General features: G+C 40.4%; 1 protein-coding gene across 6 annotated transcripts in view; it reads right to left on the reverse strand.

The window, feature by feature from the left end:
• Positions 1 to 263: 263 nt before the first annotated feature.
• Positions 264 to 23,494, reverse strand: part of Syx1a (syntaxin 1A) — a 111,278-nt gene continuing 88,047 nt past the window's right edge. The window contains exons 6-12 of one of the 6 annotated variants that reach the window (XR_013257228.1): positions 23,113 to 23,186; positions 22,872 to 23,009; positions 20,531 to 20,641; positions 12,090 to 16,689; positions 11,365 to 11,445; positions 11,012 to 11,105; positions 264 to 10,044 (exon numbers count right to left, since the gene is read on the reverse strand). Coding sequence is in view for 1 of the 6 variants with exons in the window: in XM_077408045.1 (XP_077264171.1) it covers positions 11,025 to 11,105; positions 20,531 to 20,641; positions 22,872 to 23,009; positions 23,113 to 23,186 (404 nt within the window). In the remaining 5 variants the exon portion in view is untranslated. Of the gene's footprint in view, positions 10,045 to 11,011; positions 11,446 to 12,089; positions 16,690 to 19,437; positions 19,549 to 20,530; positions 20,642 to 22,871; positions 23,010 to 23,112; positions 23,187 to 23,494 lie in introns of all 6 variants that reach the window. The other 5 variants (XR_013257230.1, XR_013257229.1, XR_013257227.1 and 2 more) reach the window with 5 other exon arrangements.

A 23,494-nucleotide genomic window follows, 5' to 3' on the forward strand; every position in this document is an offset into this window, starting at 1 on the left:
ACATTGAACATCGTGTCGGTTTTTTGAATTCTCCTTGCGAACCGCTTATCTATAGATGTATAGTAACTTCACTGCAGTGCTGGTTATAATCTTTATTTTTGCGGATTACTTATCTCCAATGATATATAAAATTAGGGGTTAAGACGATCGTGATACGCTACTGTTGTTATCAGTAATGCAAAATATTCTACCCGACTACTCAATTGTAAGAGTCGTTACAACGTAAAAGAATATAATTGTACAGTGAACGCTTGACTTTCCTCCTCTCTCTTCTTTTTTTTTTTCGCTTTTGCGGATAAGTGTGTGAGTATCGAGAGTCGTTATATTCTTACATCGTTGATGTTTCTTGAGTGCGGCACGAGCGGAAACTGGCGATTCGCGCCGGAAGGAGCGGAGGTCGCGTCTTGCCGAATTGGGACTTTTTTTTCTCAGGAGAAATCGATCGTACCAGACAGCCTAAATGTCTAGAAAAGTACTTGACACGAGATACCGTAATTTTTCGGATGATGGCCTCGTATTCGGAATGGCTTAATAATTCAGACTATCTGATTTTCCAATTTTTTAAATATATCCTACATCGTAATTTTTTTAGACGTTTAAATTTCTTGAATATTTCAATCTTTCAGTCGTCTTATTTTTTTTTAATGTCCCAATTCTTCAGACTTGCCGTACTTTGTTTTCTTTAGGCAGTCAAAGTTTTTAGATGTCGTTCAGATATCTCTTATTAGGTATCTTCCGAGCTCGCGTGCCACCGCGATGATATATATAAAGCCACGATTTCGAAGCCGAAAGCTGCCCTTCCTGACACGAGCCGCTGCTTCGAGTCTCGTTGGTCGAGAGAATAAACGCGTTTTTATTTTATATCTTTTTGCTTTTCGTGGCGCAATCCGGTGATTTCTAACTGCATTCGACACACTGGATTTCGCGATAAAATTTTTTTTCACCAGCCGCGTCTGGCAGTTGCCAGAGAGTGATATACACAGATTCCGAAATGATGAGAGCTCTAACGAAAATAGTATCGGTTTCCATATAGCGAAAATTGTACCGCAAAAGTCATAAGCATTTTTTTTTCGGTGCGGCCAGCGAGACGAGATTACAGTTTTGCAGCGATGTTCTCGAAGGCAGCTAGATTTCTTTGCCGGACGCACTCGACTAGAGGCCTACTGCTACGTACGCTCGTAAAAGGGATTTTTTTTCTTTGTGCTTGATTACACGACGAAAGGGCACATTCACTTGATCATCGTATTATCTCTCTCTATTGCAGAATTAATCGCGTCATTACAATCCGAACAACAAAAGTCCGAGAAATATCTTGCTTGTTGCTTGTTCTCGCCAATATCGGTTGATTGTAGATGTAATCTAATCGATTATTGCCTTTTCTTAGAACTAATGCTAGAAACAGACAGATAATTGCTTGAAATACGATCGAAATCAACCAACGTACGTTATTGAAATCTTAAAGTAAACTTGACGAGACGAGAAACTTGATAAAAACGGTGTTTGTAGATTGAGAATATCACATTTGCGATTGATCATATTAAGAAATAGTTATTTTTGCAACAAGTGCTGTAAGATGAAAATTCCCGGGTGCGGAGTTGACGCACGAGCCGAAGCAGGCGCCTTCGAAAGACGCCTTCGCCTTCGGCTCGTGCGTCAACTCCGCACCCGGGAATTTTCATCTTTACGCACGACTTGCACACCCTATTTTATGTTGCAAGTGCGTGGAAAGTGGTCTATCACGCACGCGTAGCGTGCGCAATGGGCCACTTTCCATGCACGTGTTACATAAAAGTATTTACTTTAAATTAGAAAATGCAATAAACATATGATTTAAGTAAAAATATGCTCATTCTATCAAATTATCAAATATTGAAAATTAAGGTAAATATTATTTCTAAGATAGACCGATAATTTGTATGGTTGTTCAGTGGAATCAAAAAGTTATATGCGAGAATCAATAATTGGTAATTTCATACGTAACGAAATTAATTGCAGTTTTGATTAATTGATTACATAAAGTTTGAAACATAAACTACTTTCTTTTTGCACCTTAATATATTTCTCAGGAAACTTTTAATCAAAGTTTCAATTTACACATTTTCTCCTTAATTAGCATTTAAAATTTTTGTTTTTACTGTGTATCTTTAATTCGTTCTAATTGTTATATTCTTTAAATTTTCCAAGTTGTATTTCTATTTTCCACTTTCGCAGTAATTGTGTAATCGCTATGTAAAACAGACGATCGCGGATCAAACGTTTCTAGTCTCTCTCGGATATTTCTTGGATAGTTTCATTGTCTGAATGTTGGCCTCACTCTCTCTCTCTCTCTCTCTCTCTCTCTCTCTCTCTCTCTCTCTCTCTCTCTCTCTCTCTCTCTCTCTCTCTCTCTCTCTCTCTCTCTCTCCAACTTTTAAGATTCAGTGGTTCCTCCTGTGTGAAATCGGAAGTGAAGGCTCCCTCGGAGCCGACGAGGCGAGATGTGCTTTTACCTCGCTCGTCCCCGAACAGTTACATAAGACGGGTCTCAGGGGCGGGTTTCTTAAAATTATTGCCAACTTTGTACAGTGTCAATGATGACGATGATGACCGGTAATAATAATAGTAATAGTAAACAATTAATCATTTATAGTCAGAGATAAGAACGTAAAATGCTAGATTTTTATATTGACGCGTCTGCTGTCGATTTCTTTTTTTTATGCCCTTTTTGCGGCTTTTTCGTTTTAGCATTTAAAGTTTCTTATACGCGGAGAGAAATTACACAGCGCGCTCGCGAGATGTCGGATATACGTATAGGCAGAAAAAACACCGTTGCCACCCGGGGTCCAGCGGACCCCAGACCCTTTACAATTACATATTTTGACCTTAGAGTTCCTCTTTCGGTAAGTATTCCTGTTTAATACAGTATGCTCCTTTTTATTACTTTTACGAATCTCATCTATATGAAATACCTACAATAAAAAGTATCCATTATCTCTGTTACTCCTGTACGTGCTACGATTTAGTTTGTCTTTTTTTAGTTTTTTATTTTTTTAATTTAACATTTTCTCTTTCCTCTCTTTCTCTCTCTCTCTCTCTCTCTCTCTCTCTCTCTCTCTCTCTCTCTCTCTCTCTCTCGCTCTTTCTCATTCGTTCTCTCTCGCGCACACATTTCTTTTCTTTTTCTCTTACACACAAACACGCTCCCTTTCGCTCCTAATATTTCTTATCGGTTTCGATAAATTAAGTTTATTAATAATCTCACTTTACCACGCCGTGATACGCGCGTGCGACTCTTATATTTTTTTATTTTAAACCGTTTAACCCTTAAATGCCACCCGGGGTCCAGCGGACCCCAGACCCTTTACAATTATATATTTTCAAATGTTCCCGCCAAAAATGGAGCTCGTGCTCCCTCTGATGATATAGTTGAGTGATTGACCTACCCGTTTGTACACTTTAGCAGTACTCTTGTCAGTTTACTTAATTTTTTATTTTTATACTATGTTGAAATTGAAATTTTAACAATATAAGCATTTTATTCTCTTTTATTCTCTAGACCTTGAACAACATTGAAAAAAATTTTCATAACTAAAGATAAAAAAATCAATGAGTAAGGAGACATTTTTCATGCTAGGATCTTTTAGACCCCATGTGTCATTTAAGAGATTCTTGAGAGGTGTGGCATTTAAGGGTTAAGATTCTTCTCTCCTGTCGTTTGACGTCGCATCATCTCTCTCTTGCTTCTCCCCTCCTTTTTTTCGTTCTTTTCTCTTAGGACTCTCACGAAATTACAATTTACACTTGAAATTGGAATTGACACTCATAAGATTATTGAAGTAGCCTCTCGTATTTAATAATTGCACCGACATGACATCGACCCACATGTTCACGGACACCAGATGGATCCCTCCGCCTGCGTTCATTATTCTTCTTTTCCTCTCTCTTCTTTATTCTCTTCCGCGTGTTTGTCTTTATGTCCGGAAATGTCATGGATCGCGCGTCCGAAGATCTCTACGTAGATCAATCCGCCGCACAATCTTTCTTTTCTATCCTATTCTACGTACAAATGCAATGAAAGAGCGTATTTATAATGATTAAACCGATGTTCCTCCTTTCTCTCTCTCACTCTCTTTCTATTCGAACTCCCGCAGTACGTAACTCCGGCTATAATCGCGATGAATAAATATAATTCGAGAACACGGAAATTGTGTCACTTATAGGTTTGTCGTTTTGTTATGTTTCTTCATAGTTCATCCCTCTCGACACGTTTTGCTGCGCTTTAAACCGCGGGGCGATGTTCTGCATGCGCGCTCGAGACAAAAAAGAATGAAGATTCTCAAGGAAGACGTGCCAGCTTCCGCAATTAGCTACCTAATAAGACGCTCGCGAGGAAACAACGTTCACCGATTCCGCGATCCTAATTAGCGACAGAGAGCCGACTATGAACGCGTTGCTCTAGTTCGCTGCTCTTTAAGTCGTCAGAAAAAAAAAAAAAAAAAAAACCACAAAAGGAAATGCTTTCTTGCGTCTTAACCGACGATAGTGATATGACGAAATCGCGAACGTGTAAAGGATTTCGAGCGTTGAAACGAGCAAAATCGAAAGCGATAAAAATCGTACAGATTAAAGACAAAGAGATTAATTATAGACATCCGTACGGCCGATCCCTTAGTCCCGGGGGACTGGGACGGTCCTACTGGATAAGACGAAGATGAACGTCGGGATGATCGATCGATTGACAGTAACGAGGAAACGCGACATTCCTTAAACCTTTAGGCCAGATTCGTTTAACGTACAGTTAACTGTCGTGCGCCGATAATGTTATTCTTATAGAATCTCACTCTCTTTCTCTCTCTCTCTCGCTCTCTTTATCTAGCAATAAGAAATTGACGACGATAGGTGTTTTCTCTTTCTCTCAAAATTCCTACCACGAGGAGTTCGCTATAAAGCTAAAATTACGAGATCTGAGGCTGTGGATTTCTGCGAGAGCGCGGATACATCGAATGGTCCGGACAGACCAGATCGTCACGACGATCCGTTACGGGAATCCAATTGATCCGAGAAATAAGGCGATCGCACGTGAACAAGACTGCGCGAAAGATCGATGTGGATTTAAACAATGAGAAGAAGAAAAAAACGTTTGCATTCGCCTTACGGGGCGTCACGCGACACGTTCAGTTAGGCGACTCGATGGAGCACGGAGAGATTAGAACATACGAATACGGGGCCGAAAGATGAAAACGTATAGCTTAAAAAGAGAAGGAGGCATTCGCGCCCGCGTGACTCCTTTATTTCTCTTTACCTTCTTCGGTGTGACCGAAAGGATCTCTCCTTCTCGACGGGACGAACAAAGCATCCTCTCCTCGAACGAAATCCATTTATCAGCCAGATAATAAATATCAGAGAGCGGTATACCTATCAACGACCGCAGTAACTCGTGACAGAGGGATTACGCGATTAAATCTTAGATCATCTTAATCGTATTGGATTATAATTAGATAGTAGATCGTAATGTTTGTTCTACCTAAACTAACAATTATTATGCTTTCTGTACAATGCAAGGTGTGATCTTAATATCTTCTTAATCATCGTTATTATTATTATTTAATGTTAATTATTACAGCAACGCGCACTTAAACGCGCGGTGCACAATATCGTAATCGTATTCACCGTTAATCATTTTCCTCTCTTTCTCTCTCTCTTTCTCCTCCTTCCGTTTAAACATTAACCCATAATCTTCTCTGTAGAATGTATGCACCTCAACGTTCGTAATAATTATAATATACTCAACAAAACATTAACATTAACGTCGCCAGCTCTCCGCCTGATACATTAAATCTGTCGAGGAGCAATATATAGGCGCTGCCAATAATAATATATAATTGTCAATATTAATAATAATTTTCTTTCTCCTCGTGACACTTCTCTCTATCTACCTATCTATCTATCTATATATATATATATATGTTTTTTTTAAATATGTATATGTATACATATCCGTGTCATACAGTAATCGCTCATTCTTTATTCTCATTCCGCCGATGGAATTATTCCTTAATTTTTTGTTTTCCATAACACCTATAATTATATTATTGCTGCAGCTTATGGCTCCTTCTCTCTGCTTCTCACGTATACGCACACACACGTACACGCACTCGCACGTTCTCTCATTCTCACGCAATGCCTTTTGCTTCCCGCTCACTCATCATGCCCTCCGTTACTTCGTCCGCTGTTGGGGTTAATCGTTTCAAAGATGATGCACCTTTTTCGTATGGTCGCGACTTCAAGAACCCACGTGTAATTTAATAAGAGGAATTTGAGAAAATATCGAGCGCAGAAAAATTTTATAATTTGAGTTGTGGTGCAATCGTTTCACATGCACGCGCTCCGCGGTAATCTCGAAAAAACGACGAAAGACAGCCCGCGTTATTTAGGGGCGCGCGGCTTCAGGACGCGCTAAACTGCAAAGAAAAATAAGAGTAACGTCCGAGACTATCAATTTCTACCAATTGCAGATACAACTCAAAATCAAATTCGATCGTTCGAGCGCAACGGACAAATACGTGCGGCGTATTTTCAAGACTAGCGAGATACAAGGAAGTTACACTTGTCGAGCGATAGTGCGCAGGGGGAAAGATAACGCAGGGGATTACTTTTGTCGAGGGTCCGCCGAGATTACAGAAGACGCGAAACGACGACCATCGTCCAAGGCGAGAATCGCGATTGAGGATTGATAGTCGTCGTACCCAACACCTAATGGTGCGTACCGCGCAACACGAAATCAAAGACCGCAAACCCGTCGACTCGGTGAGAAAAAAAATTATCGGCCAAATTAACCGTCTAGAAGAGAAAACGGATTTTTTTTACGTATCTCGCGTATATCGCGCAATTTCCTGACTCCTCGTGTCCCAAATCGAAACATATGATGTCTTAAAAAAAAAAACCGTCGTGTAGACGAATTAAATATCGTTATAAAAGACGTCATTAAGACATCTTCAAGACGTCTTATGATATGATGTCTTTGAGACATCTTATGTCTCGATTTGAGACACCGTGTTCACTAGGTTGAGTCTATGCTAACGTCTGTGACGTGCCTGAACATTTTCGTCGTCTCTTCTGCCGGTCACATTCTGAAACATCGCGTACAGAACGCCTACAGAAAGACATGATCGCTTCGTCTACACCTCGCTATATCGCGATTGATAATCGCGCTAATTACAGCTAAATATAATAGAAATATTGGAAGAATTGATTGTTTCTCTCAGTGAACACCTATTGGCCGAAACATCTCGAGTGAGCTATATCGTTTGAACAAACGAGACACAGTGAGAGTGCGCAAACACCTTTTACTCATTAAAATACCCGTTATAAAAATCACATCATGCGTCATTGCCCTTATCGCCGTTAAGTTAAACGAGTACTCCGAGGGTTGATTGTGCCAACAAGTATTTGGTTGCGAGTAATACGAAGTGTAAGGAGGAATGCTATTAACCCATTAAGTCTTGGGAGATTCCTACGCAATTTTCTGTTTTTAATTCTTGTAATTCGAATACTAATCAAAATTTTTAAACCAGAATTGGCATTTAGGGGTAAAAAGAGTTGCTCTTTTGAAAATCTTATCGGCAATGGGGTGGGATATCTGAAAGAAATGATAATGATTAAAAGTGGAAGTAAAAAAATAAGTAAGCTCTGCCTTTTTCTTGACAAATATTCAACTAATAAATGATTTCATAACAAATCCATAATAAAAAGCCTACTTAAAAAAGTAGATAAAATCATTTATTAATTGAATATTTGTCAGTAAAAGATTACATTTTTATCTCCACTTTCAACTATTATTTCTCTTTTTTTCCCAGATATCCCATCCCATAGTCGCCGCCAGTAACTCCTAACTCCTAAATACCAATTACGGACTAAAAATTTTGATTAGGACCCAAGTTACAAGGATTTAAAAGGATAGAAAAGCGCTTAATGGGTAAAGCTAGGTTCTCTGATCTAACTGTACACTAACTGTATTAAATGCCTTGCTGTTTTTTTTTATTACGCGCGTGAAAAGGGGACTTGACGAACCGTGGTTAGTCGACGCTGGTGCACAATCTACCCTAAGTTATACGCTTCTCAAGTTTGACCTCACGATTCGTACTTGACACGCCGTTATCCGCGAAGAAGAAACATCACCTAACCGATTCTTCGTGATCGTCCGGATACAAGGAGGTGTAGTGTAGAGATGTCAAAAACGTTATTCAGAGCCGGCGTGATATGTATAGCCGAGGGTTAAACCGCTGGTCGAGGTAGTAGAACTTTGCGAGTATCACTTAGGGCCAGTTTCACCAACATCGATTAACTGTAACCTTCGATTAAACTCACTCTTCGTCTCTTTCTAAAGGGAACAGTTGGAAAGAGATGAAAAGTGAGTTTAATCGAAGGTTACAGTTAATCGACGTTGGTGAAACTGGCCCTTGATCGCCGTTAACTTCTCCGCTTAAGTAATATCCGCTGAATTTTTCAGTAAACACGATTTAGCCGCTAAATACTATGCTCTTCGAGATCGTCGGCAAAGAAAAGCTCGCGAAACCTCGTTCGAGGCTCGGAACAGTCTTCGCGCAAAGTGTACCGTAGAAATAGCTAGAAATCATCTGAAGAATATCACAACGTAAATAATTACTAAATACCAATTAGCGCTATTTATCTAGTAACGTACCGCCGTGAGAGGATTTATTAGCGGGAGTTATGACCTATCTCTGGACAATGCAAATTTGGCGTACAAATTTTTAGTTCAGCAGTTTATCTCTCGCGTATATAAGCGGACACAGGTCGTATCAACGGGTGGAGAACGTGACGTTTTCAGAATGTGACTCGTCCGACTATTTTCGAAATGCAGATCACAGTCGAAGAACGTAGCTCTTCGATAGCACGGCATCGTGCGTACATACATGCGTGTATTAGCCTTGCGACGAAGAGGAAAGTAGCCGCGAACCGTTCATCGTCTTCGCGTTTGGAAGCACCATTGGGTGTCGGGCTTGGGTCGCGACGAGGCGGACACCACGAAGGTGGTGACTTTCGGAAGGTCGCATCGCGCGAACCACCGTTTTCGGCGACGATGCGCGACGCGTGTTATAATGACGCCTCGTCACATTCGACGGGGACGTTCGTGCGCGCGCGAAGAAGAATAGAGCAAAGGCAAAGGGAGAGGGAAGGGGAAGGGGAAGGGAAAGGGAAACACCGGCAATGTCCTCGTGTCAATGGTCATCCTGTCGACGATAGGACGACGTTGTGTCAGAGCGTCGATCGGGGATCTGTCGCTTGACACCGACGGTGCGTACGTATCTCCGATTGATAGCTCTAGTCACGTTCTAGAGGGACGAGAGCGTTTTCTCGGCCCGTTCCATTCGCGAGGCCTCCTGTCGTCTATTATCTTTGCCGCGTAATCCGTGAGAGGAGAATGGGCGGGGGGGGACGCGGGAAGGGGAGGGAAGAAGACCGATGAGGACGCACGCACGAAAAGAGCTTAGGCTCTTGAGCTTCGTCGTGACGAGCGGGGCGAGCAAAGGGCAGGGGAGGGTACCGACCTGGGACTGACTGCTAAAGGCGGAAATTTGTCGGGAAATTATCGAATTAATATTTGAATAGAAAAACAAGGGATAATTGTTTCTTCCTCTCTCTTCTCCTCTTTTCGTATTTTTCTTTTCGACCAAACGCGACTAGCGCACTAGCTACCATGCAGAGGACACTTTCAAGACGAAGATGACGCAAACGCAACGATGACGATGATGACGAACAATGATGATGAGAATGGCGATGATGACGACGTCGACGGCGACGACGATGTTCCTTTATCTCTTTGGTTTTCTTCGTGTCGAGCTGGAGAACGCGCGTAATAGACTGAAGGCTCTAGCGATGATGGGTGTTACGATAGAAGTGCGCCGATGATGACGCCTTCGACAATGACGATCTCCTTTCGTCCGATGGCGATCAGCTTCACGTATCGAAGTGATATGAGTGAATGCTGGCGCTGCCGGCGGTTCGGAATTAGGTACACGATGCTGCTGATGTCTTTGGACTTTTCTGAACAAAAAGATCGTCCAAGTGGCGTACAATGGCAGAACAATGGCAGACATAAAAATCTTATCGGTTTAACGCTAGAATGGCAGAGTTGGGAACGTTACTTCATAAAAGTAAACCGCGTTATCGTTATCGTTACTAAGAAAGTAACGATTCGTTACTTTTGCATTACTATTTTGTAATACTAAAATAAAATATTTGACTTTAATTTTTCTGATTCTTTGTATTAATATTTATCTTTATAGAAAACTATATAAATCGTAATTTAAAAACGCAAATTTTATCAAAAGTTACTATTGTTTTATCGTTATGTAGATCGTAATATCGTTATTAATGTTGTGCATTTTAATAGTACTAAACCGCCAGTATTAAAAATCTATAGTTTATGCTACGTATGCACTGGGCTCAACTGATTCGTTAACCGCGTGAGACGGGAAAAGATGTTAGAAGAAAATAATTCTATCCAATCAAGAATACTTAATACGCGCTTCCAGTGCGATCTATTAAATAGATATAACTAAAATAACGATAAAAATGAAACGATTGAATTCGTTACCGTTACTGTAAACATGTAACGACGTTACCGTTACCGTTACAGACAAAAAAATAACGATTGTTAGCGAGAAAAGTAATGGAAACGGTAACGGCGTTACAAGTAACGCGTTACTTCCCAACTCTGTAATAAGAATGGCAATGTCACCTAGTGCTATTGTTAAGCTTCAACGAGTAAATTTGTCACTTGAAATAGTGAAACGCGATAAAAGGTGAATTTTAAATTGAAAACCTATCGAGTTGAAAATTGACATATCATTGCACGTTACAGCCGACGTAGCAGCGAGCAATCCAATTACGATTACAGCGTTAGACGTCAATAAATAGACTATTCACGTGCGATACGTTCTTATCGTTATCCGGATATTCCCGATACGACAGAATGTCAAATGTCATGCGTCCTGGCCCGGCCACGTACCTGGTTTTGGCGTTCACAGTCCGAAGTATCCACCGATGGTGGTGGCGACGACAACGCCCAATATGGCGAGGCAAATCATGATCATAATCTTCTTCTGCACTCGGCATTAACAGAGATCGATAAAGGTTTAATATAATCTATTACAAAGCTTCCTCTCTCTCTCTCTCTTTCTCTCACTCCTGACTCTCTCCCCTAAATCTCTCTATCCTCATACTTCCCTCTCTTTCTCTTTCTCCCTCCCTCCCTCTACCTCCCGTTCTGTCTCTCAAACTCGATACCCTGCTTGTGTGCTCTCGATACCTCTGTCCATTATTATTACGCTACACATTACAATTGTTTACTTATCGATCTACCGTGTCGTAGAGCACCTAAAGGGAATTGGGATCTTGCTCGTTGCCGGCGTGAGCGCGCAGCTTGCGCAACGTTGCAGTGGCCTGCGTAAAAAAATGATACATGAGTATGTAACTATGATTTACGTCCGAAGCAGAAATTGCAACTGAACAGAAGCTGAATTCTCACGAGACGTAGACTTCCAATTTTAAAGTTGAATCGCGTCAGGATATGATGTGATTCTAATAAATAAGTAACTTTGACTTGCTATATATTTTTAATTTGAATAATCTTATCTTCAATGTATACAGGACGTCCCAAATATTTTATCTCGCCCATCGTCTAAAAGTTTTTAACTAATTTTGATTTACATATTCCCGAGAGAGAAAATTTAGATTGTCAACTTTGAGAATTGAAAATATTCTTCAAGTACAAACTTCAGAAAAAATTTTGAAAGAAATGACGTACAGCCGAGGAAAAATCGCACCAAGATCTTCAGCTTCAATTTGGTAGAAAAATTCAGAGATGATAAAAAGTACGAGAAATCTGGAACGTCTTGCACACAAAAGAAAGAAATGTGATCGATCATAGAGTTAATTTTGTATTTAAAATGTATGAAACATTTCTCGCGACAGTATATCAATAACGAAAAATCGTGTAAGCCTTATTTCTAATAGAATAAAACAGGAATCAATGATGCGATCAAAGAGATCGGCATTAGTCGGAAAAAAAAGAAGAGAATACAGACCTTCATTGATCGACATTGTTAACGTCCATTTTCTTCGGAGCTTCCTTCCTCTTGTGCAGCTTCAACGACGTATTCCCAATTCGGCTCGTTCCTAATTCGTCTTATCCCGCGTTCCTCTCTCTCTCTCTCTCTCTCTCTCTCTCTCTCTCTCTCTCTCTCTCTCTCTCTCTCTCTCTCTCTCTCTCTCTCTCTGTCTCTCTCTGTCTCTCTTTCTTCGCAGCAAACGTAGAGTAGGTACTCCCGCCAAGAAAATTTACAACTGGTGTCTGAGCCGATCCTCACGAGCGATCGGACGCGCTGCCATTGCTTTTCTCTTGTATAAAACGCGACGCAAATTCTATTATCTTCGCGACTCTATTATCATCTCGTGCGATCGGCGCTGGTTATTATTATTATCTCATTTTACTCGCGCCTAGCTGTTACTAGCGTTACAATTTTTCCTTTTCAGTTTTCTTTCTCCGCGAGGCGGTAAGGTATAATAAAGACAACAGAGGAAAAAAGGCGGCGTGCCGTGAACGATGCCACCGTTCTCCTATCTAACAGTTTCTTTTTTTCATTATTTTTTTTTTAACGCTGAATACACCCGAAGAGAAGAAAATTCCTACTACGCTATCGGCATTAATGATTAATATTGTGTTACTCCTTTTTTCTCTCGTTATCTCGTCATTATTATTATTATTATTATTATTATTATCTGCTCTATACAAATTGCGATTATTTACATGTACAATGCGGGGCGCCGTACCGCGCGTCGCGCGGTCTGCATTGCGACGACGGCGATTATTAGAGTTCAGGAGATCGATACCTGTTCATCGGAGCGTGTTGTAGACGTATCGCGAGGATACGTCGTCATCGCGCGCGGATTAAGTAACCGTCCCGACCGAGCGGAAACCCTCGCGTCAGCCAAGACGGTGACTGAAGCACGCGGCACGAGGAAGGTGACGACGTCGCATTTCGCTCAGAGACGATCGATCAGTTCTAAGACAAATCCGGAAGTTCCCGCGAGCTCCATCAACAACTCGCGCGCCGCACGCCGGCTCAGAGAGAGAGATTGCCTCTTCCTCCGTTATCTAGACTCCGGAGAGTAGAGAGATCGCGCCGATTTCGCGACATCGAGCGAATCTGCGGCGACAAACAAACGATCCGCGGGGATAGACATTGATTTTCGACAAGAACGAAGATTGATAATGCGGAGTCGAATATCTTCACGCTCGTCGTTCGATCGCTGCGTTTCGAGAATCGTCGTCCTCGAAGACGCGCTCTCAAGCTTTAAATTATATTTTCTTAGCCAATTATCAACCTGATTTCGGGAAAAATTTAACAAATAGACACTGCGTGATATATATTAAGACAAATATTTCTTAAATTAAACTTAATATGAATTTTTGCCCTCATGTTTAAACCTTCCTCGATTCAAACCGTTGCACTAATCTTTTTATTTAAAGTGCGAGTGAGGGTAAGAATTCCGCGGGCACAAAATATGTTGTCTTATTTTAGTGATTTTGATCGCTTCCGCATGAAAGATCGCTGACAATTTCTTCTCCAGTCGAAATCGATTATCAATGGTCGCGGTGACAAATGTAGGAAGAGAAATGAAATGTAAAAAGTTACGAATAGTTCGGTTTGCTGTCGCCGCACTTCGTATAACCGAGGGCTTTTCGTCAAATCGGCGGCGAGCTTCGCCTGAAGACGACTTGAGGAAAAGGGCGCGTGTGCGTTCGAGATCTCGTGTCGCGCGTGATTCTATAGATTCTCGCAATCGCCGTCTTCGTTAATCGCTCGCGTCGCAACTTCGACTAGGGATAACGATGAAGTGGCGGAAATAATAAAAGTGAAAAAAAAAAGTAACAAAAGGCAGTGCGAAGGTGCGCCTGAATGCGAGGAGAAGCTATCGGTAAAATGGGGTATCGATACCCCGGTCGCATACCGAAGAAAACACCGACCTCGGTAATTTTTCTCTCGGCGTTTCTCACCTCCATTTTCTACGATTTAACGCAAACTCGCAGCGCGTTTAACAAACATTTTAAGTAAACGTAAGTGCTTAATTCGTACGAGCGTCATAATTTTTCTTGAAAATTTCAAGAACCGTCCGCTCCGCAGGTTCACAGAAACTGTCGTATCGATTTCTTCTCGGCGAGAAAGACGGTTTCCTCGGAAAGGAGATTAACTTGAAACTTGACATCGCGATTTTGCGCGCTCTCCGACGTATCGAGGCGCATGAAGGAACTTCGTTCCGAGTCTCCGTTAATAACACGATGGTTTACTTTGTGTAACCGAGACCTCGCAAGGTGTGTGTCGTCACCGTTCCCACAGCCTCCCAACTGGCGTTACGACGTTCGCGATGTCTACGAGGCGTTCTCCCGAAAGTTACATCCGCATACGATCGATCCTGATTATTAGTGATTATACCGTCACAATCGGGTAGACGATCGGTTAATCCACGGGTCGAGTGACGCGAGCGTGAGCACCGCAAAAAAAAGAAATCAATAATTCGTTACGACTGACAATAAATAAACGTATAAACACATATTTATTAAGAATCAATAATAAATATACGTAACGGTTTGGTACGGGATATATCGGCGATATTTTCGGGAGCCGGAAATCGGCGGCGCGTGTCGCTCCCGATTTCAGGCGAAGATTCAAGATCGACGCGATCGGCGTTAATTTTCCGTTACGATCCTGGCTCATTGATGGAACGGGACAAGAGCGAGGGACGACGGGTAATATTTGGCAGATCTACAAATACCCGTTCCTTCCCGATTTGTTCCATCCTTTTTCTTTTCTTCCGTTAAACTTGCTTCGCGAATGTGTTTATCTCTTTCTTTTTTTGTCGCCAATGTCGCGCGCGCGCGCGCGCACTTAAGCTAACTTAAGCTAACTACCAGAATGATAATCAGAATGATGACTGCTATCGTCACGCAGGTCAATATCAGGAACAATTTCTGCAAAATAAAATAATTCCGTGACCGTTTGAAAAAACAAAACGAAAAAAGAAAAGAAAGAAAAAAGAAGAAGAAGAGAAACGGAATGACAGCTTTGCGATTGAACTGAAATCGCGATGGTTCCGGCTCGAGATGAAATGACGGTTCCGACTTCGAGCGTTCGATTATATTGTTAGATACTTCGATCAAAAGTGTCTATAAACGCTACTTACTATAGCAACATTTGCCTTCTAAATCTCTATATTGACAATATTCTTCCGGTATCTTCCCCACGTTTTTTATTGCTTTAATTCAATGACTAACGGATATTCGTTATACAGAAACGTTCCATATTTCTCTCTTCGCCGTCTTTCGCTCTCCTTGAGCAATATGGAACCGAGATTTTCCAGAACGCAATGTTTATTGGATTTCCTTTTTCAATTTTTATTATATATTGCTACGAATAAATTGCAGAATTTTGGAATTACGTTAACATCCGGGTTGCTCACAGAATTTATAGATGAAATGCAGCGAACTTGGAGAACATCTAACACATTCGCGCGCGTACGCGCTCTCATGGACGAATTTTGATAAGTAACAATATGTACTACACATACATAAATATAATATAGGACAGATAGAAACGACTTGAATCAATGCGCTGCTAAATACATTTTATTCTTCGCCAATTAATTTCGTATATCTCGAAGTACGGAACGAAATTTTCGTTACTTTAATTTGTCAAATAAATGGCAAATGACGAATGTGTATATCGATTAAATGAGAAACAATTTTTGACGATGATCTCGAGTTTCCTCCGGAAACTGGGCCATTTCCACATCTCCACGTCTTTACAGTTTCCTGCGGTTAATCACAAGCACAGTTATCGATTATTTGCACAAATAAAACTGATAAAACGGGGGTAACCCTGGAATCGAGATTGCTGCGCGTCTCTCGGGCGGAGATCGTTTCGAGACATTCGCGATCCGGAGGAACGTCGAGCGGTAATAAAGTGTACTTACAGTTAACGAAACGAGCGAATGCGATGAGTGCGCGGGATTATTACGTTAATTAGTCGTTCGTTACAGAGATTAGTCGGAGGATTATCGTCGTAAGATTATACGGAGAGAGACGTGGGTTATTCAGGATCGGCGCGGGACATCCGTTTTTTGTTAACTGCATTTCTATTTCCCTTTGTCTTTTCTTTCGGCTTGTTAGCGCACGTGTGACTTTTAAGGATATACGTTCACAGCTCTCATAGGCGACCACCACCAATTGCTCCATCGTCCGTTCCCTCCCCCACGGAACTTCTGATCACACTGCACATCCGATCTCACGCGCGTTTCCCCCTTCCCCACCCCTCCCCAAGTTGACCGCAACTAAATTTTTCTGCATTATTATTGTTATTTTGCTATTATTATATCATTATTACTACTATTAATATTATTATTATGACATTTTCGCTCTGTCGCGTCGCAGTTGTTTTTCCTTTCTCTAGGCTCTCTGCCTTCTCCTTGGAAACTTTTAAACGCCCCCTCTCGTTCGCCTAACTTTACTTATCCCATAAAAAAGAAAACACCCCCCTCGGCCGTTTAATGTCCCGGAATGAGCGCTACTATTATGGCGACTAGTATGACCGCCGATATTAGAACGCAGATTGTGATGAAGATCATTTTCTGTGGACAGAAAAACAGAGGAGGCCACGTATAAGGTATACGCGTGTATATGTGTCTCATATCGGCGAAGAATCGAAAAAATCGAAAAAGAGAGAGAAAAAGATGATGAGGGTGTATATCGAACGTTACGCGGCGTGCCTCGGGAGAAAAATTGTAAGAAAGCCGAAACACGTAAATACGTACCTTCGAGAGAAATCGGGAAAGTAAAAAGAGAAAGAGAAAAATATTTGACGGTGTGACGGCGAAAAAATGAAATAAGAGAGAAAGAAAGAAAAAAAAGAAAAAAAAACCTTACAAAATTGTACGAGTGCAGTGGATCGGAAATCCAAACTCGAAACTTGCGGGAGAAGAAACGGTGGGAAAAAGCGTGTCAGAAGCGAGTGTGTGATTCACGTGTTCGCTCATGCTGACTTGCATTACCGCATACAAGTGATGCATTTTGATTTCGTGACCAAAAGGAAGAGAAGAAAAAAGAAAAATCTTGTTTCTCTCCGATGCGCCTGTAATTTCTGTTTTGCTAGAAACGCTTTATCAAATATATTTACTTGCCTCGTTAGTTAACGTTAGTTCGCAAATAAAACGGTTAAAATGCGAAAGAAAAGAATTGCAATCAGTGTAAAATAAAATGCAAATAAAATTAGAGTGAAGTGACAATAATAACTTCACTGTGACGCAAAATTAAACATATTTGCAAGAAAGTTCGACAAGGAAAAAATAACTAAAAGCGTTTGATTAATGGTTTAATTAACTTGTGACACAATAATGTCTAATATTTTAATAAAATAGACGCAATTGTCTTGGAAATATCCAGAGAAAGCTCAATTGTTCAATATCTACAAGTAAAAAAAGTATATTAATGAAATGTTATGAATTTTTGAAATGTAGGCTCCACTGCTCTCTTTAGGATTAAAAGAAACAAATACTTTTGAGTAACTTTTTACTGCATTATTCGTAAAATAGAGAATAAAATGTTAGTTAAAACAGTCAATGTTAATGTATGTATGTATTATGGACAATAACTTTTAGGGAAGTGGGAGGTGAGTTGGGTGTCAAACATAATCAAGCGCATTCCTCATACAACTAATGATGCGGGTGCGTTCACAAACTAATTAGTTCACAAACACCAAACCGTATATATCTACCACTTCTACCCGATACCATAAAGACTCGTTTGTCCGCTACATGTCCTACTTCATTACATCGTCTCTGTGCAAATCTAGAGAACAGCGCATTCATCTATTCGTGGTACTAGTACAGTCTACTCGACATCGATTACACTTCATCTCTTTTACCGCGATCCCACGATGGACTTCGATCGCGTAACGTAACACAAAGAAGAATAACATGATTAGCACGAGTGCAATTGTGTACGCTATACATTAGACACAAGAGATTAAAGGTCAATCACAAGAAACAAGGTTCGAATCCCACTCGATGCGAGGTGCCTGATCGTAGGGTAGTATCAGAGACGAAGGAAATTATTCCAGGAGCAAAAAAGAATTTGTTGTAAAAATTTGTCGTGTCGGTAACTTTTATATTTACATTACGCAAGATTGACGTTAAAATATCGATTCTCTCTCACATTCTATGCACTATACAATTTCAGATAAAAAATTTTTATAGAAGCTCTCGTTCTTCGTACATGCAAAAATTCATGTTTTCTCGGATGGACATTCTTAAATCGCGCGATCCGATAAGCTCTTCTGCTATTTTTAACATCGATTCTCTGCGGCAGGCCAGACGAGTTCCAACTGAAACGTATCCAAGTGAAAATATTCGCTTTGAAGATCACAATGGGAGAGTTAGAGAGGTCAAAATTCTACGCGAAGACCGCGCGGCGCGAAGAGACGAGAATGATAACAATGCAAGAGAAGAATGTTATTCCGCGATAATGTTTTAAAGTTTGCCGTTGCACTTGGTAAAACTCGAAACAAATCTCTCTCTCTCTCGAGCCGATGCCCGTTGAATGGGCACTTATTCCTTTTTGCTCCTTTTTGCCGGGTTTCATTCACTCGCGTTGACGTCTTTTGATGAACGCCGCCAAGCGAAACGGTCCCTTATCGCAGTACCGTACTTCAGAAACGTACGGTAAATCCTCTGAGTCAACACACTCACGGGAAAAGACCGCTCTTTAATGAATTCCAAAGTAATTATTAGTTCACAGTGCAAAATTTTTTCGCGATGCCAACGAGCAAAAGAAAAAAATTAAAAAAAGAGCGTTTCTCGATGGCACTTTTGGATGAAGGATCAACAAACTTCTGTAAACCCCGGAAAATCTGTGTATATTGTGTACTGTATTGTATGTATATTATATAGACATGGATATAAATATACATACATGTATATGTGTATGCGTACGTTGGTGTGCATGAATAAGTGATACAGTACCACCTGGCGTGTTATGCGGGCGCGAATCAAAATTTTAGGAGCAGTTAGCAAAGGACGATTGAGTCAGCGAAGGACTGCTTTGCTGCGTTTAAAAAGAAAAGTTTGCGAAGTGCTAAAACCGCTCACGCATTAGTTCCCTTTATATTTCAAATGCGTGCGCGATTGACCAACGCTATAACTTCTCTATAAATTTAATTCACGAGTTAGCAGCGTTCATGTCGGCCGAGCTGATCCGAAACTCGGCGAAATCTGTTGCTCGCCTCGGGAGGCCGAGCCTCAATATTACACGAGAAACAAATTTGCCCAGTTTCGGCCCGAGTCTCGGCCGCGTGCCTGTGTTTGGTGTCTGATGTTCTTTACCTTACGAGCCTTGCTTCGATACTCTTCGGCTTTGATCAGCTCGCCCCGGGCCTGGCCCACGTGGTCGCCGGTCTGATTCACGCAGTACTCAATGCTGTCCACCATCTCACCCTGCCGTACCGCACGTGGGAACGAAGGATGAAGGACTCGGGAGATCGGGATGGAAGCGGAGGTGGCGGAGGGAGATATCCAGGTGGGACCAGGTTCGCTCGTCGAGAGGAACAACCTCGGGGAACGGGTGCGCCCAGGGGTTACATTTATGTACATATAATCGGCGAGTATGAAGAGAAAGAGAAGCAGCATCCCCGCGGCAGGTGGGAGAATGCCAGATTCCCAGTGTGTTATTACGCGTGTGTACATATGCGCAGGCACGTACCACACGCCGTCGTGTTTTCACATCGACACACAGTCACACACGTATCCGTATATTAGTATCGACAGCATAGAGATTAATACGCAAGGTTAGTAGTATGAGTAATAGTAGTAAACAGAGCAGTTGATGGACAGAGGCACACAATTAGCACACCCATGTTTCGACAGAGTATACAGAGAGCGATGTACAGGTATAAGGGGAGGAAAAAAAGAGAGAGAGTAAGAGTATATATAAACACGCACACACACATACAACAGTATATATGTATATAGTATAATATAAATATATACATTTAGAAAATATCATTTACGATCGAGCGCGAATTGACACACGAATACCAACGAACGGCAGAGTAAAGTGAAACGCAAATAAACAAAAAGAAATCCACAAAGCGCCGTTGTTAATTGCTTACGCGTCGCAGAGAGACGGATAAGTGTGGGGGAATGGTACACCGATTAATACAGATTGTAGCGAGTTATGTATTAACAGAAGCGTCATAATTAAACGGAAGCGGATAACGTAAGTAGAGCGGACTCAACGGAAAGGGGGACGAGGGAGAATAGGATGAAAATCAAAACGGGGATTTGAGAGACACCGAGTCGACAACGGGGTCGAGGGTAGGAAATGTGGGAACGATAGGGAGGGAAAAAAAACACAAGAAGTGACCAATTAGACGCGAACGAAATAGCTTCGGCGCGATGATATCTGGGGAGGACTCACCCGTCGGGCTTTGCTTTGATACTTGAGTGCTTTTTTGGTGTCCTGCGTGGCCGTCTGCACGTAGTCCACCGCATGTTCGACGTGGTACTCTATGCGATCTATCATCTCGCCCTAATGTGGGTAGGAGGCGCGGCGCGAATCCACACAGCGTAACACAGGGGAAGAGAGAGTGTTAGTTTTCAAGAGTAAGGCAAAGGCCAGTGATTAAACTGTTCGCCAATTTTTTTTCTTTTTCTTATTATCATGCATCAGCTCGCATCACCGGCATCGATAGCGAGAAAAGTAATTATCGCCAAGAATCGATGGCGTTTATAATTACGCCTGATTTATTTAAAAAAATTACGAATAATGATTATGGGAAAAATCACAATAGTAACAAGTATCGTAAACTTTCTTAAAATGATAATTTCAGGGTTGTGATTTGTGACATTCTCAATTGATATCAGAAGCTGTTTTTCTTTATGTAAATAAAATTAATGATAATTGTAAATTATCGACGTAAGTTATATACTGCGGTAATTACTTTGTCTCATTGTATGAAAAAAAGATCTTTGAACTTTGACAAACTGTACTATGACAAGTAAAGCTTAATAATATTATTATTGTTATTATTATTAATTAATTAATTATTACTAGCATGCAGAGGAAGAAAGCGATGAACTAAAATCTCGAGTCTTTCGCGGAAAAGTTTCAAGTAGATATCGAAGAGAAGGTAACAGTCAATTAATAACAGAATGGATACTTATCATAAATAATTAAATTTCCAGGAAATCCGGGAAAACTTGAGATTTTAGTACGTTAAAGAAATTTCCCTTGAAACAGCAGATAGTAAACGCGTCACATAATGCGGCTCGAAACTAAAGCGGCTATAAGAAACATTACTGAAGAGAAGAGGATTGTTACACTGCGTCGCGCTACGCTCCTAATTGCTTATAAATCATTGTCGTACTGAAGTAATCGCGAGCAACTAATATAAAATATACAGTAATGGAAAATACAAATAATATAATTGAGACGAAAATACTCTTCAAATTATAATGTCAATTAAATTCGAGAAAACAAACTACTTGCAAGTGTAGCCTGTTGTACGATCAATCGCGAAGAACGATGCCGCTCAAGCATCTCGCAATAAAGCATCTCATTTGTTAATTAAATCGATAGTTTGGGTTGAAAAATAAATTGAAACGTGCATCTGACAGAGCAATCGAAAAAGTTTTCCTTTTTTTGCTTGAGAATAAAATTCAAAATCACGTAAAACAAATTTTCTGAAATGAATAAAACGCGGTAAATAAAAAACAAACATTTTATTTGTTTAATAGATTTAAAACAAACACCAAAATTGCACATTAAATGCGTTATTGTTGAAAATATTGTCGACAATATTTTGATCTTTATTTTATCATAAAGAGATTCAAGTTTTTAATCGAAACTCAGAGGGCCTTCCTCTCGAATCTATTCTAAAATTATTTTAATTAAACTCTGAATTGCTTCTCTTTATTAACCCTCGTAAGCTACACTTATTTTTTGCATACGTGTAAGCCACAAAGGGGTCTGAAGGACCCCAGCCATTTTTCGTTCATAAGTTCCGAAAAAATCAACGTATTGTAATATTGTTTTTTTTTTACCAATTAATCGTAAATTTTCTGAGAATTATGATGGTAATTTCAGAATTCGTCAAAAAAATTATTACCAAAAATATACGCATTAAAAATATAAATGATAGTTACAAGCGTATTTCCAAAATTTCATTGGGATCCCTGAGACCCCAGTGTGACTTTCGAGGATTAATTTTTCCTCAAATGCACGTATCAATGAACTTATTATCTACTGCCAAATTATTTTAAAAAGTTATATCTATTAACTGCTTCGCGAATTACTGGAAAATTCATGTTTGGAAAAATGATTGTAATCATATTTTTCAGAATTTAATCCGACTCTACTAACAATGTACGTTAAATTACTATTACATTTAGGCTTTTAGCATCTGTATATGCAATTCTATAATAGCACATCAATATTCATGACGAATATCTCTGCTGTATTATACGCACGCGATTTGTGATACATGAACATATGCAATTTGCATGTAAGTTATGTATCTTGCGGCAGAGTATTGTTCTTCCATATATATCGAAAATCAAGATAGAAAGCTGTTATTTCAAAATAATAATAAAAAAAATATATAAAATTTTTTTTGCATGCAATATCAATCTCGTTACATCTCGTGGAGATGTAAACCTCTTATGTCAGGGGAAAAAAAAAGATAAAAACGGTGTAATTATCATTTGTTTAAACGGGTAAAGTTTCCGCGATAAATTTGCATGAAGCTGCTCGACCTTACCTGGCTCTCCACCAACATGGCCATGTCCATGAACATGTCGTGCAGCTCCCTGATGGAGTTTTCAAGTTTAATGATGTCAGCGTGACGCGCCTCGATGTCCGCAAGAGTCTGTTTTGCTTGTTGCGTTTCCATGATGATCTGCGACAAGGGGTAAGATTAATCAGAGTAGGAAAGGCAGTTATTAATGCTTCTCATGTAGCTATTAGGCGAGAAAAGGAGACAAGGATCATTAAAGATGTACCCCTTGCGTAAAGACGGCTGGATTTCCTTGCTCCAGCATCTCCTCGAGTTCCTCGTTGGTGGTCGTTCTCCCCGCTGAAAAAAAACAGAAAGATTTCTTCGTCTCGCAAACAGACGCGACTCAAATGCGGATGCAATCAATTTTCCGTTCAAAGCCGTTGCCGCTATTATTTATTCAACGAACGAAGCGATTGCTTGGATCATAAATATCGATATTATACAAATACTTGATCCCATTGTCATAATTACTATTTACATTGTAAGCTTATTGCACCTCATCCTGGTTATCGCGTTCGCATTATAGTATTAAAAAAATTGTAAATATAATAAGCTAAGCAAACTCGCGATGTAATAATAGTAAGAAAATTCAATTAGAGTTGTTT

The sequence above is a fragment of the Temnothorax americanus genome, unplaced genomic scaffold, assembly GCF_048541705.1.
Source record: "Temnothorax americanus isolate GAGA-0224 unplaced genomic scaffold, ASM4854170v1 Scaffold23, whole genome shotgun sequence".
In the NCBI taxonomy this organism is placed as follows: Eukaryota; Metazoa; Arthropoda; class Insecta; order Hymenoptera; family Formicidae; genus Temnothorax; species Temnothorax americanus.